This window comes from Apiotrichum porosum, assembly GCF_003942205.1.
Source record: "Apiotrichum porosum strain DSM 27194 chromosome Unknown scaffold_18, whole genome shotgun sequence".
In the NCBI taxonomy this organism is placed as follows: domain Eukaryota; kingdom Fungi; phylum Basidiomycota; class Tremellomycetes; order Trichosporonales; family Trichosporonaceae; genus Apiotrichum; species Apiotrichum porosum.
In genome coordinates this window covers 356,913-376,432 of record NW_021167125.1, presented here as the reverse complement: position 1 = coordinate 376,432, position 19,520 = coordinate 356,913, and the positions used below count along the sequence as shown (strand labels likewise).

General features: G+C 57.8%; 8 protein-coding genes across 8 annotated transcripts; 5 read left to right on the top strand and 3 right to left on the bottom strand.

The window, feature by feature from the left end:
- Positions 1-193: 193 nt before the first annotated feature.
- On the top strand, positions 194-2,056 carry EHS24_003811 (uncharacterized protein; the record flags this gene model as incomplete). The annotated part of the gene is made up of 6 exons (XM_028619452.1): positions 194-454; positions 501-673; positions 854-994; positions 1,664-1,786; positions 1,825-1,874; positions 1,947-2,056. The coding sequence occupies 6 exons, from the start codon at positions 194-196 to the stop codon at positions 2,054-2,056; spliced, it is 858 nt and encodes a 285-aa protein (XP_028472321.1).
- Positions 2,057-3,274: 1,218 nt separating this feature from the next.
- On the bottom strand, positions 3,275-4,822 carry EHS24_003810 (uncharacterized protein; the record flags this gene model as incomplete). The annotated part of the gene is made up of 4 exons (XM_028619451.1): positions 3,275-3,772; positions 3,812-3,982; positions 4,060-4,633; positions 4,683-4,822. The coding sequence occupies 4 exons, from the start codon at positions 4,820-4,822 to the stop codon at positions 3,275-3,277; spliced, it is 1,383 nt and encodes a 460-aa protein (XP_028472320.1).
- An 811-nt stretch (positions 4,823-5,633) lies between these two features.
- EHS24_003809 (uncharacterized protein) lies at positions 5,634-7,594 on the top strand (the record flags this gene model as incomplete). Its single annotated transcript, XM_028619450.1, has 6 exons — positions 5,634-5,803; positions 5,861-6,059; positions 6,137-6,446; positions 6,537-6,843; positions 6,958-7,269; positions 7,366-7,594. The coding sequence occupies 6 exons, from the start codon at positions 5,634-5,636 to the stop codon at positions 7,592-7,594; spliced, it is 1,527 nt and encodes a 508-aa protein (XP_028472319.1).
- Positions 7,595-8,301: 707 nt separating this feature from the next.
- On the top strand, positions 8,302-9,515 carry EHS24_003808 (uncharacterized protein; the record flags this gene model as incomplete). The annotated part of the gene is made up of 2 exons (XM_028619449.1): positions 8,302-8,471; positions 8,618-9,515. The coding sequence occupies 2 exons, from the start codon at positions 8,302-8,304 to the stop codon at positions 9,513-9,515; spliced, it is 1,068 nt and encodes a 355-aa protein (XP_028472318.1).
- A 390-nt stretch (positions 9,516-9,905) lies between these two features.
- Positions 9,906-11,039, bottom strand: EHS24_003807 (uncharacterized protein; the record flags this gene model as incomplete). Its single annotated transcript, XM_028619448.1, has 1 exon — positions 9,906-11,039. One exon carries the CDS (start codon positions 11,037-11,039, stop codon positions 9,906-9,908), a length of 1,134 nt encoding a protein of 377 aa, XP_028472317.1.
- A 2,050-nt stretch (positions 11,040-13,089) lies between these two features.
- On the top strand, positions 13,090-13,667 carry EHS24_003806 (uncharacterized protein; the record flags this gene model as incomplete). The annotated part of the gene is made up of 5 exons (XM_028619447.1): positions 13,090-13,194; positions 13,239-13,308; positions 13,355-13,399; positions 13,438-13,474; positions 13,514-13,667. The coding sequence occupies 5 exons, from the start codon at positions 13,090-13,092 to the stop codon at positions 13,665-13,667; spliced, it is 411 nt and encodes a 136-aa protein (XP_028472316.1).
- A 50-nt stretch (positions 13,668-13,717) lies between these two features.
- On the bottom strand, positions 13,718-15,616 carry EHS24_003805 (uncharacterized protein; the record flags this gene model as incomplete). The annotated part of the gene is made up of 5 exons (XM_028619446.1): positions 13,718-14,223; positions 14,262-14,531; positions 14,599-14,617; positions 14,665-15,073; positions 15,120-15,616. 5 exons carry the CDS (start codon positions 15,614-15,616, stop codon positions 13,718-13,720), a joined length of 1,701 nt encoding a protein of 566 aa, XP_028472315.1.
- Positions 15,617-17,325: 1,709 nt separating this feature from the next.
- On the top strand, positions 17,326-19,467 carry EHS24_003804 (uncharacterized protein; the record flags this gene model as incomplete). The annotated part of the gene is made up of 3 exons (XM_028619445.1): positions 17,326-17,956; positions 18,007-18,209; positions 18,283-19,467. The coding sequence occupies 3 exons, from the start codon at positions 17,326-17,328 to the stop codon at positions 19,465-19,467; spliced, it is 2,019 nt and encodes a 672-aa protein (XP_028472314.1).
- Between the last annotated feature and the right edge of the window lie 53 nt (positions 19,468-19,520).

Here is a 19,520-nt window from a genome sequence, read left to right as displayed (position 1 = left end):
GCGCCGGCCCGGTCTGTCTGCTTTGCATGCTCTGCTCTCTCTCTCGCTCGCGTGCGCCGGCCCGGTCCGGCATGATCTTACACCGAGAGAGGGTCGCATCGACTTCCCTGTTCCAACAGTGCGCGCAGATATCTGGGTCAGCGTCCATCTGACATCCCACGTTGTTCATCATCTGTGCACACCAGCCTCAAACATGTCGACATCCCCACACTACAGTGCTATCGCACAGCGCGCAATCGAGCTGTTCCAATTCTACTCAGACGCCAACCCCTCGGCGAGATCCACCCATGCCGCGTCTGAGCCTAGCTCCGCAGATGGGCTACCAGCATTGGACTTTGATGTCCGCACTCTGCAAGCGGAGGATCGGTATCTCTACGGTAACTTTGTCGACGGGACTTGGGTGTCCAAGCTAGAGAGCGACGTCGAGGGGGAACAAGGGATGTACAATGTCGCCGTGAGTGTTCGAGCTGTAGTGTTGCGTGCGGTGACTGACCAGACAGGTCGATCCAACGTTGCGTACTGCATACACCTTCATTTTGCCCACAAAGGATTACCACGAGCAGTCCGCACCGGTCCGGCCCGCATATCTCACCCACGCGCATAGATTGCTAGTTGCGCTAGAGGAGGAACTTGGGCCCGCGGGGCATCTCGGCGAGGGCAAGGTCGTGGCTGTGTACGATTGTGGGGAGAAGAGCGGAGTGAGGATCGGGCACAAGTGTGTGCGTTTCTATACGGTGAAAGAGGTGTCAGGTGAGTCCAATTGCCGTCCGAAATGAACAACACGACTAACGACAAAAGTACCAATCCCCCACAGCAGACACTCTTTGCCGCCCATTGACACTTCGCCTGGAAGCTCGGATCCTCGCGTGGAAGCCTTCACTGCCCTTCTGAACGGCACACCAGACTCGCCAGAGCCGTTCATCCCAAAGACGCCGCATTACAACATGATTCTGTCGCGTGAGGAGATGGTCATTGTGCCCAGGGATGACGATGGGTTCTTGGGCAAATCGGAGGGCAGATGGGACGGTGCGCGACTGATGGGTGTACCACTTTGAGTGGGGAGGGGGGGGGGGGGGGGGGGGGGGAGGGATGCAGCGATAAAGATACTTCGTTATACTTGCATGGCCACATATGTATCGCGTTGCCCACCACTCAGCCTCTGCGTTCGCTTTAACCCGCACTGACGTCACGAGATCGTGGGAGCAACACGGGGCGATATTCGTGGACCCATGTACCCATGTGGGGTCCACATTCTTGATAACACAGTCATCTTTCACGTTTGCTATTTCGTCTTGACAGCCACCTCGTCTTGTTACTTCATCCACATCTCAGCTCCCGACCCTTGTCATGTCTGACTATCGCCTCTCTGGCAACTGCCTCTGCGGCGCGGTGACCGTCACTCTCACGCAGCCAGGAGAACTCATCATCTGCCGTGCGTAGCGGGTGTGAAGAATGAGGCCTTTGCCTAACAATGCAGACTGTACCGACTGTCGCAGATACACGGGAGGCATGTAAGTGACAAGGGAGGGAGGGAGACAAGAAGGCGACATATGTGCATCATGAGGTGCGGGCCATGAACTGCCGTCGACCACTGTGTGCAGCAGTTTGACTTTGCAGCAACCTAGAGAGCATCCACATCTAGAAACATGCTGAACACACCCAGCGCTGCCTACCTTCTCGAGTGTAAGCATGCCACGACAACAGTTGCCGGCGAATGCAAGTCTTTCACCACCACGGCAGACTCTGGCAACCGGGCCACTCGCTACTCGTGCGCGGTTTGCAACAGGTGAGTCGTTGGTGTGCAGGACAATACACTAACAGCAGCTGTGTGTGGGACCAGTACAGCAACCCCGACGAGCTTGAGGTGCATTCGGGTGAGTGACCGTGCATGACATGACTGTGCACTGCAGTCATCGTCAGCCCGCAGCCATCCGCTAACGTTGCAGGCATATTTCCCCCGGGCTCCATCGCGAAGCCGGCGCTGGAGATCTTCATGCGCAACGCAGAGACGTGGGAGACGCCCCACGCCTGCAGCCAGTACCAAGGGGGACCCTGAGCCGCTCCGTTAGCAGGAAACGATGGTGGGCTCTTCTCCAATCCGGCAGAGATAGCATAGCTATTATGGGCCGGGACAGATGGTGACTGTGCCGGCAGAGACGATGGATGAAACGAACGCCAAGTAAAGGCCAACATATGAGATGAGAACCTATCCCTGTGCGGTAGTCTAGTTTGAATCTGTGTTACTCCAGCACTACCCAAATCCAGGCATTTACGCCAGTCTGACAAAAGTGGTGAGTGAGGGTTGTGGCGTGAGGGGGTGGGCCATGGAAGACGCGTGCAGCAGGTACCACACCTGGCCGACCTGGCAAGAACTTTATCTACCCCCCGTCGGGTAGGTGCGTAGGTGGGGACAGATCGGACTAGTACTCCTCGGGATGAAGAGCAGCGTACTGGCAAACACACATGCATACAATCACGCAAACGCAGCCTGTCAACGCTGGACCGTCCGACTCAAGATCGGCCGCTTCTCACCTCCATGCGCGCGCCAGGAGCTGCCGTTGGGCACGCCTCAGCCTCTCCTCTTCGCTGCGCTTCGCCACCTTGTCTCTGGGTCCATCGCGGCTCATGAACTCGTCCAGGTGATCGGTCGCACTTGCTACATGCAGAGAGCCGTTTGCATAACGTTCCGGCTGTTGAAGGTGCTGGCGACCGCTGCCGGTCCGTCTAGGAGACCCAGTATGCGGTACCATCTTGGCATGGACGTCTTCAGCAGCTCGCTGGCCCACTGTACAGCGGCAATGAATGGTGCCAATGTGTGGGGTCTACGGCGAACGATTTTCGGTCAAGTCCTGTCCGGCGCAGACGCTCACTGACCTCGCGGCCATTTCCAGGACCCAGCTCACATCTTGACGATCATTGCGCGCTCTTCGGACATCCAGCAAAGCCATCGTGGAAGGGTAGGTTGTCAAGAGCGAGGGTCATCGCGCGTGAAGGAGCGGGTGAGTGAAGCCGTCTTGATCTGGGTGCCACGCTGATGCCGGGTCGTAGAACGTGTAGACTTGATGACGTCCAGTCTCAGACAGTTCAATGACCCGTCGAAGTCTTGAGCTTCTCGTCGTCAAAGTCAGACAACGAGAGGACGCGGTCAGACCCAGCAGCAGACTACGCGTATTGTATTGTCAGTTGCGTCCCATGCTGCTGACTGATATAGACTCACTAATGCATGCAATGCTGATTGAATCTATCGGTCCGGTGACATATCCATATGTGCCACTCACAGCCGGGCTCCCTCCCTCGTAGCCTTGGCATTAGACCTTCTCCACATCTCCTTCCTCTTCTCGTGCCCCTCCAGGAAGCTGCGGAACCACTCTCGGCGGAACGGCGGCAGCTTTCGCCCGAGGCCCGGAGCGCCTTCGCCCGCGATCGCGCGGAGGGCCTCAAAGTAGTCCTCAAAGTCCGGGAAGATGAGGGAGAACTTTGCCCCGTCGCCACGCGCCGCGATGCGGTCTGCCTCCCATTTGCGCTGCTCTTCCAGCGACGGCAGGGTCGCACGCCCCGCCAGCAGACGGGCGGCGAGGACGGCCTGCCACTCGAACACCTTGAACGTCAGGCCCGCTGCGACAGCGCCGATGAACAGCACCGACGGGTCGTGCTGCCACACGACGTGCTGGTACAGGTCTGGCACGCGGTTGTTGCGCACAGGTACCTGCGGGAGGAACGGGAGTGTCCACGAGTAGCCTGTCCCAAAGATGAGGTGGTCGACGTTGTCAATCTGTGTCCCGTTTGCGAGGTGCACGCTTCGCCCGCTCACTTTGGTGATGGTGGGGTGGTTCAGGATGCGCGGGTGGTCGAACGCGCCACCACCAAAGTAGCCGTTGAAGTTGTGCCCGACGGTAATGGCATGGACGGGGTTCTCGGCCACGTCGATGAGGTCGACGGCAATGTCTGCCGCAGACACGGATGCCCCAACGACTACGACTCGCTGCAATCGTCAGTACGGTTCACCAAAAGTAGTGTGTCCGCCATTCTGCGCATAGCCCGGCACCCTTTGTGACTCACCTTGCCCTTGTAAAGGTCACGGCCGCGGAAGTGCTTGGTGTGGATGATGCTGCCTGGGCGCCCCTTCTCAAACTCCTCCAGGCCCTCGATGGCGGGAATGTACGGCACCCAGTAGTGTCCCGATGCAACGACGACAGCGTCGAACCACTCCACCCACCAGTAGTCGCTGTGAGCGCCCTCGCGGCGGAGGGTCACCTTCCACTCGGCGCCGACCTTCTCGACGTTTTCAACGGTTGTGTTGTATTCGACGAGGTCGGTGTATCCGTTGCGCTCCAGCAGATCGGCAATGTACTTGCGGACGTGTGTCCAGTGGCGGAACGGCGTGTCGGAGCCGTGAGCCTCGATTGAGCGGGCGCTCTTCTCGGTCGGGAACGGCTCCTGGCTAAACTCCATGGCGAGCGCCTGGACGTTGGTCTCGAGGTACGGGTACACGCTCGACTCTGTGTAGCGGGACGCGAGCGACTTGGGCCTCTGTGCTGGGAGCGTCGCGGGGATGGGGACGGGAGGGTCGGCGGTGCGCTTTGCGAGTGCGTCAAACCCAGACAAGGCCGGGGGAGCGGTCGTGTCACCAATCCTAGACGTCAGCGTGCTTTCTCCAAAGTACAATGCGATGGCACACTCACCAACATCCACCTGGGCCCTCGCGGCGCTCAAACACTCGGATAACGTCAAAGGCCTTCTCCTGTGCGAGAGCATCGACGGTGATGGCGCCTGCGGGGCCGGCGCCGATGACGGCTACGCGCTTGACGGGATGGCTTGTCATGACGAACCGACAAGTCTCCAAGTACTCAAGTGGAAGGAAATGTGAGGCGATGATACGTCAAGTGCAAGATGTGGGTCGGGACACTGAACAGTTTGGGTTGGCGTTTCTGAAAGATCGACTGGTGTGTAAAGTACGTGGGGCCTCGGTACAGACGATATACAAATGGCAGTCGCGTCCGGCACCGGGCGGATACGCGGACCCGGTGCCGAGGCGAGACGACACACACAAGCGCCGCCGCCGGCGGCGGTAGTGCTGTTGTTGTGTGCCAAGTCATGAAGGAACATGTGCGGAGGAGAAGTGAGGGATGATGAGGTGATGCAAATGGCTGCTCGCAATCGATATACAATGGCGTTTGCCCGACGCCAAAGCACGCTATATTCGGCGGGGTCCCCACATATGTTGACCCACACTGAGGCCGCCCCAGGAAACTACCCCCACGATGCTGCCAAGGCCACACCGCCGCGTCGCCGTGTGCATTGGCCCTCGGCAGCATGTCGTGCTCTCCCCGTCTGCCCAGCCCAATGGCGACTGCGCCAAGGCGACTGTCGATGGCAATGTCGTTCAAAGAATCCGAAGAAAACGTTGGTGGCATCTCATAATCTCATAATCTCCTACCGCCGGCGCGTTGCCACTCACATTTCCCTCGTGCACATGTGCACTTGGCGATTAGTAATGAACGCCGCAGTGCTTGCGACAGATCGGATATCCAGCGGACAGCTGCGGTACAGAGCCTTGGATGGCGCGTATATACCGCTGGTCGCACTCCGAATCGCTTGCGTCTTGGCTGACGCAGAATCTTTCACATCACACAATGGCTACAGCGTCGAGTCCCGAAAAGGTAGACAGCTTGTGGGCAACCACCACCAAGGTGGAAACTAATGAAAAATCTGGGAACACGGTCTCTGCGACTTCTTCGTCGGCGACAGCTACCGTGGCGGAGACCGACTGGGATGACAAGGTCGGGAGGGCGGCACGGCGAAAGTGAGTCTCCTACGCAAGGCCCAAGAAGGCTGAGGACGCGCTGACAAGCACCCTCAGAGTCGACAGCACGGTCCTTCCTTTACTCTTCCTGGGCCTCCTCGTCTTCCAGTTGGACCGCATGAACATTGCCAGTGCCCTCACCGGTGGTCTGAAGGCAGATATCAACATCGACCAATCCACCGTGAACCTCGGGAACCAACTCATGTTCATGTCCATTGTCTTGCTAGAAATACCCTTCAATATGGCACTGCAGTGGGTGAGTAGGATGTCGTGAGGTCGGCTCTGTCTCTCGAAGCCCGGGTCCTCGCCGCCAGACAGGCACTCACACTGCAGCTCGGTCCACGCAAGTGGCTTTCGCTCCAGATCTTCATCTTTGGCCTGATCGCCACACTCCAAGTGTTCGTCAAGAACCGGGCGGGCTTCCTGGCTGTGCGCTGCATTCTCGGACTGGCGGAAGCCGGATACATTCCCGGCGGTGCATACACCCTGTCGACATGGTACACCAAGAAACAACTGGCGCGACGTGTCGCCATCTTCTTCTTTGGCATGTTTGGCGGCAATGCCATCAGCCCTCTGCTCGCATCGGGCATCCTCAAGCTTGACGGTGTACATGGCCTTAGGGGCTGGCAGTACATCTTCCTTAGTAGGTAGCCCAAGGGCCACTCGAGGCTATTCGGTGGTCAACCGTGCTACACAAGCAACCTGGCAAGTATGTTTGCTGACACTCCCCTAGTTGAAGGCCTGTTCACGGTCGGGGTCTCAGTCCTCATGTTCCTATTCCTTCCCGGCTCCCCTTCCCAACCCCGCCCACTTGGCACACCCGGTTTGATCCGTTTCAAGGCCGTCGAGACCCAGTACCTCCAAGACTGCCTGGAAGCCGACAGTGACGAACACAACTATGGCGCCTCAGGCATGAAGATCCCTTGGAAGCTGGTCTGGGACACGGTCTCGCATTACAAGCGCTGGCCGCACTATGTTTCCACCTTTGCCGTGTTCTCGACCTGGGCACCACTGACAACCTACACGCCGTCAATCGTCAAGTGAGTGGAGTGGCTCTCCATTGCGGAGAGCAGTAGTGAATCTAGTTGTCCTCATCTCAGGTTTCACTTGCCTGCCCCATGTTCCTCAGCGATGTGCAGCAGCTGACATTCCAGGGCTCTTGGTTTCGATACAATCTCAGCCAACGCGCTTGCAGCCGTTGGCCCGGCCCTCTCTCTGCTCGTCGTTTTCCTCTTTGCGTGGCTCAGCGATCGCACAAACCGCCGCGGCGCGACCGTCATCGTCGCGCAGGTCTGCTATCTCATCGTCCTCATTGTCGCCCGCCAGGCCCAGCCGCACGTCGGCAAGTGGTCCCGCTGGGGCCTGTGGACTGCTGTCAACGCGTTTGCGGTCGGTTACCACCCCGTGCACAACTCGTGGGTGCAGCTCAACTGCCATGATCCGCGCGAGAGGAATATCAGTATTGCGTGAGTAGACCCGGGTGTTGGGGGTCACGATAGCGGCAGCAGTGCCCAAGGGTTCACCGGCGCAAGACATTGTTACTCTGTACTGACCCCGTTCAGCATGTGGGTCATGGCGGCCATCTCAGGCCTCATGTGCGGCTCGCAGTTTTACCAGGGCTCGGACGCGCCGTTCTACAACAATGGCCTCCGCACCCAGATCATCATGGTCGCGGTGGGTATCGCCGCGGCCGCGGCACAGATTGTCATCTACGTGACGCACAACAGGCTCGTTGAGGAGGGCAAAGGTGTGTCCAAGGACGGCTCTGCACCGCGCGTTTACGTGCCCTGAGGGGGGTGAGAAAGAATGCAGCATGTGGCGTGCGAGGCGGATGTTGTGTATGTATGGTAGTTTTCACAAAACGAAAACGAAGCTGGGGGGTGCGCCAAGCACTGACAGCGCTGCTGCTGGGGCGAACACGGCGGAACAGTGCGGAGCAGTGCGGAATGGCAAGGCGCTCGCCAAAGGACCAAAAACGACCAAGACGCGCGAGACGTTGCGCCGCCGGTGGGGCCGCCAGTGGGGTCAGTGGCACAGTGGTACAGCTGTCCAGCGGCGACTTGATGAGACGCACGCACGAATGGCAGGTTATTGACGAATAATCCCTCGAGTGGTTCTGACGAGGTTTTCCCGCAAACGCTGGGATGATGTGGGATATGATGGATGGGACCGTGAGGCCGGTGGCCGGTGGGGGCGGACAGTGTTGCGGATGGCGTAGAAGGACGTCGTAATGAGCTCCCCACTGCCCCACATATGCACCCCACCGTCGAGCGGAATACGGCATTGCAGAACAAGTCGCGGTTAAACTGTCGGGCGCCGAGCTCGAAATAACCCGCCGTGCGTTCGGTCAATTCCGAGTTTGTCTGTGATCTGTGGCCACCCGACACGTCCTCTCGATACGTCTGCGGGCCATCTACTCTGGTATATACATCCAAAAGTACTGCTGCAGGTCCCATACCGCACACACAGCGAGCACCCACTCCTTGAGCACAACAGCCATGACGACACCGACGCAGCGCTTCTCACCATGCCCGACCCCGTTCTCAGACCACGTCTACAAGACGGTCCAAGGTGTTGACATCCCTCTGCGTATATGGCCCGCGACTGGCCCAGAGGCCAACCAAGGGCCACGGCCCTGGCTCCTCTGGTACCATGGTGGTGGCTTTATGTGAGTAGCCAGCAGGCAACACTACTCGACGTGGGGCCGGCAAACGTTGCGTTGCACCACCGGGCTGTGAACTATTGATAGCGTGCTGACATGACGTTCTCTTGATCTTGATCGGCGTCAATCTTGCTCGCGGTCTCCCTTGGCAGCGCGGGGAAGCATGCCATCCCGAACGCTTGGGTCGTGCCGGCCTTTCGGTCGCGCGGATATCACGTCGTGAGCGCCGCCTACCGCTTCATTCCCCACGTCAACCTAGACGACATTGTGACCGACACGATCGACGCCCATGCGTGGTGCCGCCTGCACCTCGCCGACATCCTGGCACAGACGGATGGAAAGGTTGACATTGACGCACTGGTAGTGGGTGGAGACAGTGCCGGCGGAACCCTCTCAACGCTGGCCGGGCACAAGCTGTCGCCGCCGCCCAGAGTGGTGGTGGACGTGTTTGGCGTTGTCGACCTGACCGACCCACACATGACAGGCGAAGGGGTCGACCCGGACAGCCCTGCTGCAGTTATGTTGCGCTCCATCCCCCTGTCGGGTGCCTTCACCGCAGAACAGGTGGCCACCGCGCTCGCCGAGACGGACCCCAGCAAGGCCGAGGTCATTGCACCTTGGTCGTGGGAGATGGATCCCAACATGGACCTCGCGACGCTCCAGTCCTTCTGGGGCATGCCCTCCTTCAAGGTTGACCCCGCCCACACGCTACGCATGGACATGCTGCTGCAGATGAGTAAGGATTCGTCCATGGGACGCTTGCTTGTCCGACCTAAGGACGCAGCCGGCCACAAAGACCTGGACGATTCGCAGGTGCTCGCTGCTCAACTCCGAAAGTGGTCCAGCTCACTCATGCTCAACGACAAGGACAACTATCCGCCTACCTTCTTCCTCCATGGGCACAAGGACCGTGCGGTGCCCATTGCGCAGAGCCAGCGCATGGCAGCCAAGCTGAGGGAGATGGGTATCCCAACAGCCGAGGCATACTCGCCTGATGGCGACCACTGCTTTGAGAATGTCATCGAGGTGAGTTTCGGAAAGATTGAATGAAGCTCAGGTTTCACTGGCACTGGAGCGGTCTGTCTCACCGCCGTCTTCTATGCTGATGTCCGGCAGCGACCAGAGGACGCTGGATGGAACGAGTACATTGTTCCGTGCATGGACTTCATCGATGTCCACATTTCCAAGTAAACTGTCCACTCTGCTTTTCTGTGGGCCGGTCTGTGGGCGAGTCTCTAGACTGGCATGTAGGTAGGTGCTTTGGGAGGTGAACACTACTGTTCCGAGGGCAAGACGGGACATAACGGAGCGATGAGAGCCAAATGCACATACTATCATTGGAACACCGACCACACATACGTAAAGGAAACTACTGAAGTCCTTTGGCTGCCTTGTTAAGCACGACCATGGCCGGTCTTGGAGCGGTGCTGGCTCGCCGACCTAGATGATGGTGGTCTCGATGGCGAACTGTTCATCGCCGACCTGGCGGCGGTATTCCTCGCAGCTCATGAACTTGACAACGGGGTAGAGGTCGATAGGCTGGCCATTTTTGTCGCTCATCATCACCCTGGGGTGTTTCTTGTCCTCGGCAATGGCGGATTTGAGAACGTTCGTGAGGCGAGCGTTGCGGTCGTTCCAAGTCTCGCCAGCCTTAGCAGTGGCAATGTGACCACAGTCGACAAAGGTGACGGTGCGGACCACAAAGTTGAGCATGTCGATCCCACAGCAGCCAAGAAGAAGGCCGACCAAGTAGTCACGTCCTTCCACGCTGTCACCGACGAGAGCCAAAGACGACATGGAGCCGAGTGGGGTCGATGAAGAGCTGAACATGAAGACCAGTTCCTTGACATTCTTGGGAGTGTCGAAGAGGTAGTACGTCATGGCAGTGCTGACAGTTGGCATTGGAACACTGTCGCTGACAGCAATGTGGAACACCTGCTTGGTAACGCGCCCGTGAATCTTGCCCGAGGTGGTGTACATGGTGAGGCGGGGCTTTGGGACAAAATCAGGGTGGGGGAAGGCATCAAACGAGGTAATCAGAGTCGGGGCAGCGGCAAATTTAAGGTTGCCAGTCTCGTACTGGGGAAGACGGACGGCGCGACGGTTACGCTTGGCCGCGAGAGTGAGGTTGTCCATGACACATTGGCGGTCGGTGTACGAGGTGCCGGGAGGAAAGTCGAAGATGCGGACAAAGTTGAGGAGAAAGGCACTGGAAGGAAGGCCGTCATCGTCTGGGTGGCCAAAGCGGCGGTTGGTGGTAACGGGAGCATCCGACTTGGTAGCACCGGGAACGAGAGTGAGGTGGAGGCCCTTGTCCTTGAGGAGAGCGTCGATGTACGCCTTGCAGCCCTTGGACGCAGAACGGATGACGAGGAGAGCAGCAACTGGCGCGTAGTGGATGATGCTGTCCATGACGTGGGGAAGGTAGCAGGCGTCGATCACATGGTCGGCGGGGGTCGTCTTGGAGGGCTTGGTGTAAGGCTTGCGACGAGCTGGCTTGCTGGCCGTGGGGGTGGGCTTAGCCGTGGCCTTTGTGTTGACTGTCGCTGTGTTCTTAGTCTTGGCTTTGGGCATGGTTGGAGAGAGGATGGGTGTGGTGGATGGATGTGGTGGATGGACGGAGATGTGAAGAAGAAGAGAAATCCCTATGGGCACGGTGGTACGGTGGTGCGTTGGTGTAGGTACGGTGGCAAAAAACGACAGCCGCCCGCGAAGCGATCGTCTCGCACATGGCACAATGCACACACACACACACAGACGCCCGCGGACAAGTGACTGTCCGTGATAAAACTGGTTTTTTTCACTGGCCCACTGGCCTCCTGCATGGTTAGTCCTCACATTAAGATACTGGGAAGAGAGGTCGCACGCATCGTCCGTCCGTCTTGGTCTCCACACCCAACCTGTGGCACAAGACTCCACGCCTTCCTTCCTCACGCTCAAACTAGTAACTCCCATTTCTCAACCTCAACAACCCCAACAACGGGATGCCACTCTTTGTAAGTGTTCTTCCCTGTCACCATGCTCTCTCTGTCCAATCGGCCGGCCTCTGCTATCTAATCAACCCTTTAATGAAAAGAAACCCCGTGCAAATCAATCACTCACTCAACCCACCGCCGGGTGCTGCTGACCTTGGCCTTCATGTTCTTGTCGCCATGTTGACGTAGCCCTCATATTCCCGTTGCCCAAGGGTTACCATGCACCGCATGCATTGGGATTTGCTTCTAAGGCTTGCTGATGTTCCTTAGACAGTTGCCAGTTGCCTCCAAAATGGCGCCAGCCGCGTGCGGCTTTCATCTCTATCCCCCGTTATTGAACTTTCTGGGTGCACATATCCGTTATCTGGGCACTTGTAAGGCGTTTGGAGAGGGAAAACTGCTATGGGGAGCAGGGTAGGGTATGGGAAAGGCGCCAACTAGTCTGTCCAAGGGATATCCTCGTGGCAGCTATAACGTAGACTCACCTGCGCGAGGGCCGCGGGGGTGAATTCGCGTAAAACAATCAACCCGATTCTCCAGAAATGGACTGGGTTACGCACATTTCATCGTGCAGTACTCCTCGTAAATGATCAGCTGAAGCAACGGCCACAGGTCCCCGAGCCCAGCAGTGGTCCGACCACAGTGAGAGTGAGATGCACCAAATGTGAGCCACTCCGATCGGCTTTTCCGACCCCCAGAGTGTATAGAGCAGGTAGGCAAAACGCTCGAGGGTAAAGTCAGGAGTTGAAAGAATTATCAAGAGACCACAACGCGTACAGCACCTGACAAACATTGCTTGGCGAACAGTGAGGACCTGAGAATCGTCGTCGGAAGACGCCCTGACGGACCCGGAGTGGTGACAACCAGTGCTCCTCACTGCGGCACCGCGATTCGCTACTGGCACTCGGTTTCACCGATATCTCGCAGCTGTGCATTGCCATTCCCTAAATTATACCGCCAGGGTCACATCTCAAGAAGGTCCCCAGAAAACAGTAGTGCCAAGTGTGTCAATTTTGTGTCAGTGCACCCACCCATCCCCCTCCTTCCTCATCCCGTCGGAACAACGGCCGGTTCCTGCGGAATGAGCCTTCGGAACGGGGAAGACTCATAAAAACTCATCGTCCTCCGATGCATAGTTCGACCACCCCGCCGGTCATGGCGAAACGCGAAGTCAACAGCTCGGTAGCTGGATCAGTGTAAGTGTTCGGACTGTTGTCTGGGGCGACGTTGACCTGATAGCGCCTTATATGATCCGAACGGACCAGTGGCAATAATTGCCGCCATCTGCTGGCTGGCGTTGGCCGCAGCAATGTGGACGAGTGAGCTTTGGAGATGTAATGTTACTGACATGCAGGATATTACCGTACATCAAATGCGGATGGTCGCCCAAGGTTCATGCGTCCCACTGCGCTGGGCTGTTCATTCATGTGTATCGGGTTTTTATGTCGATTTTCGCGCAGAAACCACATCAACGCGTGGTCGTGGCTCTTTGAAACGCTCGTAAGTGCACAGCTTCAGAACGCGACCTCATAAACCCCCAGTGCATCCTTCTCTCACCGTGTTTATTCCTTGCTCAAAATTACACCCTTCTCCCGCGTCTCGCTGCCTACGTTGGCCGCCGCGACTGTCTCCCTCTCCAGCGCCGAGCCATGTTGTGGACGTACGTCACCGCCGACATTGTTACCGTCATTGCCCAGTTGGCTGGAACAGCCCTGACGATTACATTTGGAAAGCTTGTAGAAATCGGCGTCAAGGTGGGCTGCGAATTGTCTGTGGCGTCTGCTGACCTTTGCTCCAGACAACGACGGCGGGGTTGTGGGTACAACTGGGATTCTTTTTGAGTTTCATCGCCCTACTCGTCATCTTTGGTCGGCGAGGGTGAGTGTTCGCCAACACAGCCAATGCTAATTCCAGGCTTCCACGAGTCCCGCAATGGAGGCTACTCAGTTGCACAGGGCTGTACGTGGCCATGTCGGTTGCCTGTGGCTGTCTTCTAGTCCGCTCCATTTATCGAGTCGCCGAGTTTACTGCCGGGTAAGTGGTAACTTCATCACCGTGGCTAACATTGGTCAGGGCCTCCAGTGCTCTCGGACAGAGTGAGGTCGCCTTCTATCTTCTCGACTGCATTCCCAACCTTCTCGCCGCGGGCGTGTTCCTGCTCATCTGGCCCCCCGCTTGCCTTGACCAAGACAACGGGCAAATGGAGCTAGGAGCAGTGAAGGCTTAGAATCGCTACATTTAGACATACATAGACAATTGACAATGTAACCCATCTGATCATATGTTTCCTAGCATCTGATGATCAAAGGCATTCCAGTCAAATCCCAAGAACATGTCCTCCCACATGAACGGGGCTGGCTCTTGTGGTTCGGGCGGAGAATTGACAAAGTCACTCCACACCAGGGCCGCGTTCATGTTGTCAATGTATGTCAACGTCTTCTCAGCGGAGAGGTGCGACTCCTCGAGTGTCTTCCGAAAGGCGAGCATGTCCGGTAACTCAATCTCGGGGTGCAGGAGCTTTATCTGCCGCAACGTCGCATATGCGAGGAAGCAGATTGTGAGGGAAAATCCAGGAAGCATTGTCAGGTTGGTGGTTTGTTGGACAGACTGTTCGGCAATAACACGACATGATCCAACGAGGTGCTTGCCAAAACCTGAAATGATGGCAGGGAATCGGGCACCCTTAACAATGAGGGGTATGGCGTGTCTTGAATCTGAGCTCAGCTTGAGGCACATGGCAGCCTCCAGCTGGTACGAGTGGAGGAGGAGGTACGGGGTGGTGGCTTCGATGTGTCAGGCGGCTTGCATGTGGAACACTCACCAAGAGACTCTGTGGTCACCACCTCGCGCCAGGCCTCCAATCGGTCGTGAGTGGCCTGTATCGTCGCCAGAAGATTATCCACGAGGGCAGAGTCAAACGTTGGGGCTATCCTCAACGCTCGCACAGCCTCTGTCAGCGGCTGCGTGGCGTCTAGAAGCATCGACTCGAGGACGAGGTGCACCGTCTCCGGCCCCAGAGACCGTGCGCGTTCCACTGGAAGGATCGAGTACAAGCGCGGTGCTGAAGAGGCGGGCGGGAAAAAGGACAAGGCTGTGAACATGTGGTCCCTAGCGGCGTCAGCGAGGGAGGCTTTACTATGGTAGACCAGCCAATTTACCAAGCATATCGATGGTACACTGCGTAATACTACCCCCGTCAGTAAGGCCCAGCACCCAAAACTTACCAACTGAACGTCCTCGATAAGGTTGTCGACGCCCACTGTGGTCCAGGCCCCTCGCCCCAAAATGTACACCGCCTCGTTCACGCCCACCTCCTCCAGGGACGCGAAAGCGCGCGCCGACGCGCCAAACGGGTCAGCCCTGCTCGGAAGAGCGTGTACCGTTGTTCCACCTGGGGCATGCGAAAAGACCAAACAGGCTCTCAGGGTATCACGCGATGCTGGTGCAGAGGGCAGTGCTGCTAGTTCGACATGGACTCGATGCAGGACGCGAGCACGGAAGCGGGTGTCTTCCGGGGAACCCAGTGTCGGAGAACGGTGTGCGGCGTAGTGTACAACGCATGCACGCATGAGGTGGTCCGTAGAGTCAAGACCAAGGTTGATGGGTAGGTATGTCGGCAACGTTTCGCGAGTTCTGAGCAAGGTCAGTAGGACACGAAGGAGTAGGCGTATGAACGTACATTCGGATGGCTTCTCGCAAGCCGGCGGACGTGACGAGGCCATGAGCGACAACGTCTGGGAACGACGGGCGATAGGGAAGCTGCAGAGCATACGAGATGCGGGATGAAGCGCTCATGTAGTACTCCTCCGAGTCGGCCGGCAGTGCAAGGTGTTGGCCATCACCGTCCGGCCGTCGAGGTTGTGGAGCGCCGGCGAGGAGGCGGGCGAGACTGGCTATTGTTGACTCCATGCGTTCCATTTTGATGCGCATTGTGCGTAACTCGGTCGCTGCAGAGGCTTTTAACGGGTCGTGGCTTGAATCGGGGGACACATCTTGGTTGCTGTCGTCTGCCTCCTCATCCCTCGCCAGCGAACAGTCGGTGCCCAGCACGCGGCAGCGGTGACAGCCCGACGCGGTGACGAGCTCACAGCGTGACTTGCGAGACTGGCATTGTTGACAGGCGTTGGAGACCTTTGTGCGCTTGCGCTTGGCTGCTGGAGGTGGTGATGGAGACATGTTTAAACGATCAAGGTGGTGCTCTGGTTGTGACGTCAACAATGAGATTCAAAATGGGCGACGCTTGTGTGGCGTATATGATCGGGACGAGGACGACCGTGGGAAAAAATGATGTCTGGGGCGGAGGACCTGTGTGGGGACCCCACACGTGTGCGCTGTTGGGCCCGTGATCGCGTGTTGGGGCCGTGTTGCAGCTTGCAGAGCGTGTTGGATCGTTGGATCGTTGGATCTTGGACGTCGGGACAACCGCCACACCACACGTCGTTACCATGAGCATACCACGTACATGTGCTGAGACACTGCCCACGTCTTCACAACTCCAGGGAGCGGACAATACAAACACCACCCTTCCGTCGTGACCTGCACTGGCCCATATAGTGGATGTCAACGATCGAGGGACAACGACAGTGTGCAAGCAGTGAGTGACAGTCAGTTGCAAAGTGAACACGAGCGAGGGCCGCGCACTGCCGAACAACAACACACCCCCCCCCCCCCCCCCCCCCCCCCGGCCCCCCTTCCCCTTCCTGTCCCCACATGCTAGGCTCAGAGGCACACGGCCATCACCGGCCCGTGGGTACGACAGGACGCGTTTGGACGCGTCGCTCAAGCCGTCCATGCCGCCGGGGGACGGGATAGGGATGCACCGAATGTGGAGAAGTGTGTTCATCTACCGAACGTCCATGTCACTACAGCCGTGATACCCGGTCGTGTCGGTCTGCTGAAACGCTCGGACTGTCGGCGCCGACTGCCATAAGGGATGGAGAGAACCAAGAGGTTACAAATAGAGTTTTCCGGAAATGGCGTCATGTGCCGTTGTGTGGCCAAGGAGGGGACTGTTGAGGACGCGCTTTTGTGACCTCCTCAAAGTGGCATAAGGGTCACGGGCGGGCTGCTCGTGTTTCCCTGCCCGCTGTCGGCATCCTGTTGTCCCGATCCTTCGGTATGCAACATGCAACATGCAACATGGTTGTCCAACTCTGCCTGTTTTGACTCCCCGGCCCGGGGCCCGGGGCGGCCCTTCTCGAAGAGTGGCGCACGGGTGTGGCCCACCATTTGGCATCTGGTCTGACAGAACCAGAGCGTGATTCCTTACGGACACAACCCATCACCCAACTTGCAGCCTGCTCAAAGGTGCGCAGTTAAGCTTACCACTAGGCAGTGGCTCACTGCGCACTGCGATCACTGCCCCCAAGGCCCAAGGGTTGCATGCATGATATGCATCAGATCACGTCACGGAATCACGGGCTGGTCACGTGATCCGACGCTTCCTCGGCTCGCTCGGCTCTCTCTCCCCAACACACCACCCACCGCCGATTTCGGTGTTTCATCGCCGCGCGTTGTGTTTTTGATTTCACTCCACCTCTCTAGTGTGTTGACGGCCCGCCCCCATGCCGCCGACACCCCACGGCGGCCCGGATCGTCAACGGGCGAATGTTGGACCGAGACCTCGTTGCGGGCCGTCGCAGCCGCTCGGCGCCGCGACACCGAGCTCAATGTCAGCTGACGATGGCGTCCCGTGGAGCACCGACGCGTCCACAGAAAGGACAGAAGGAATAGACCGAACAACTCGATTGGGGGACGCGTTCGACCCTGGATGACGCGGTGCGCGTTTGGTTTGTTGTAGTAGAGGTCACTCGATCAATGGTACTTAAGAACTAGTCAGAGAGCACTGATCAAGACCATCCCAACAAGCAAACTCGCGACACACAATGGCCGTTGCAACTTGGGCCTTTGCCGTCCTCGCATGGCTGGGGGGTGCCAACGCCCTCCTCAACGCCACAGAGACGACCACCACCATCACACTCGCCAACGAACGCATGAGCTTCATTCTCACCAAGGCCACCGGCTACATGACGGGTGTCACTCTGGATGGCGTCAACCTCCTCGGTACGAGCGTGTCCTCGTCCACCGCCATTGGACCCTATGTGGACGCCATATTTACGCCGAAGCAAACCCTCTTGACCCTCGGTAGCACTGCCAATCACACCATGTTCACGGGCACTGATTCGACCGGCAAGAAGTATGGCGGTATGGTCTTGAACCAAGATAATGCCGATGGTGTCCCCGGCGCCGTGCTCCAGCAATACTGGCTGCTCCGTGAAGGCGAAACCAACCTCCATGGCTTCAGCCGTATCGCGTATCACGGCGACGTCGAGAACCTGGCTATCCTCACCCAGATTAGAACTCTCTTCCGCCCCCACGGTACCTTCTGGACCCACATGAGCGTCACCGACGACTTTTACGCTCCCGAGCCCGCCCCGGATCCAGCCGTCGCCTCGCAGGACACAGGTGTCGCTACTCTGGTGCAAGACACTACCTGGTACCTTGGTGCCCGCACGGGTAAGCTGAACCATCACTGACGTACTGTACACGTTTGCTGACCATTTCAGGCGACCCCTGGGTCACGGAAACGGCCGACTACTTTACAAAGTACAGTATGACCGATACCTACCGCGACCACGACGTCCACGGCCTCGTGGCCGATGGAACTCGAACCGCCGACAACTCAACCTATGGCGCGTGGATGGTTTACAACACCAAAGATACGTTCTACGGTGGCCCCACTTATTCAGAACTCACAGTCGATGGCCTGGTAAGCAGTAGCCGAAGGCGTAAACCGTTGCTGACTCTTTTTTTTTCAAAATACATAAATAAATAAAATACAGCTTTACAACATCATGATGAGCAACCACCACGGCAACACGTCGCCCAACATCACCAACGGTTACGACAGGACGTTTGGTCCCAGCATCTACCACTTCAACAAGGGACCTGCTGGCCAGTCGGTCGAAGCTTCTGTCGCTTCCCTCCGTGCCGAAGCAGCCACGCACGCCAATGCCAACACCTACGCCCAGTTTTACGACGACGTTGCTCAGTACGTCACCGGCTACATCCCCACTTCGAGCCGTGGCAAGTGGTCGTCCAAGATCCATCTTCCCGATGGTGCCATCAACCCCGTTGTCATCCTCTCCGCGCCGGGCCTTGACTACCAGGACAATGGCTTTGACGTCAATGCCTACCAGTACTGGGTGACTCCCGACGCCAAGGGTAACATTGTGATTGACAAGATCAAGCCTGGCAACTACCGAGTCACAGCATACGCCGAGGGTATCTTTGGCGACTTTGTCTATGAAAACATCACCATTGCTGCCGGCAAGACGACCAACACGGGTACCCTGCAGTGGCGCGCCGAGTCTGCCGGCACTGAACTCTGGCGTATTGGAACCCCCGACAAGAGCGCCGGCGAGTTTAGGCATGGCAATGCTCCCTCGTCGCGATCCGGTGCCATCGACGAGTTTAGGGTGTACTGGGGCGCGTACGACTTCCCCACCGACTTCCCCAACGGCGTCAACTTTACTGTTGGCAAGAGCGACATTGCGACAGACCTCAACTACGTCCACTGGAGTGTGTACGGCTCGACTTACACGCGTCCCGCCATTGTGGCGTCGCCGACCATCAACAACTGGACCATCAACTTTGATACCACTGCCGCTCAGCTCAAGAACAAGAAGACGGCCACTCTCACCATCCAGTTCGCCGGAATTGGTACCGAGGCAGGCAACACGGATGTCATGACGGGCGCGTATGCCAACCTCCCGTACAACGTGGCCATCAACGGCAACGACCTTGAGACGTTTGTCGTGCCGGCGTGGCACTCGTCGAGCTGCTCCATTCGCTCGGGCATTACCTGTTATCAGGTCCGCAACCAGTGGACGTTCCCCACCGCCAGCTTGAGCACCACTTCAACCAACGCCATGACTCTCAGCCTGCCGTTCAACGCGACCGCAGGAGCCGTCACTCTCTCCAGCTTGTCAGTCATGTATGATGCCCTCCGTCTGGAGGTGGCCTAGGGGTGAGGGGGTTCAGGAGCCGCAGTGCAGAGTGAAGACAAGAGTTACGGAAA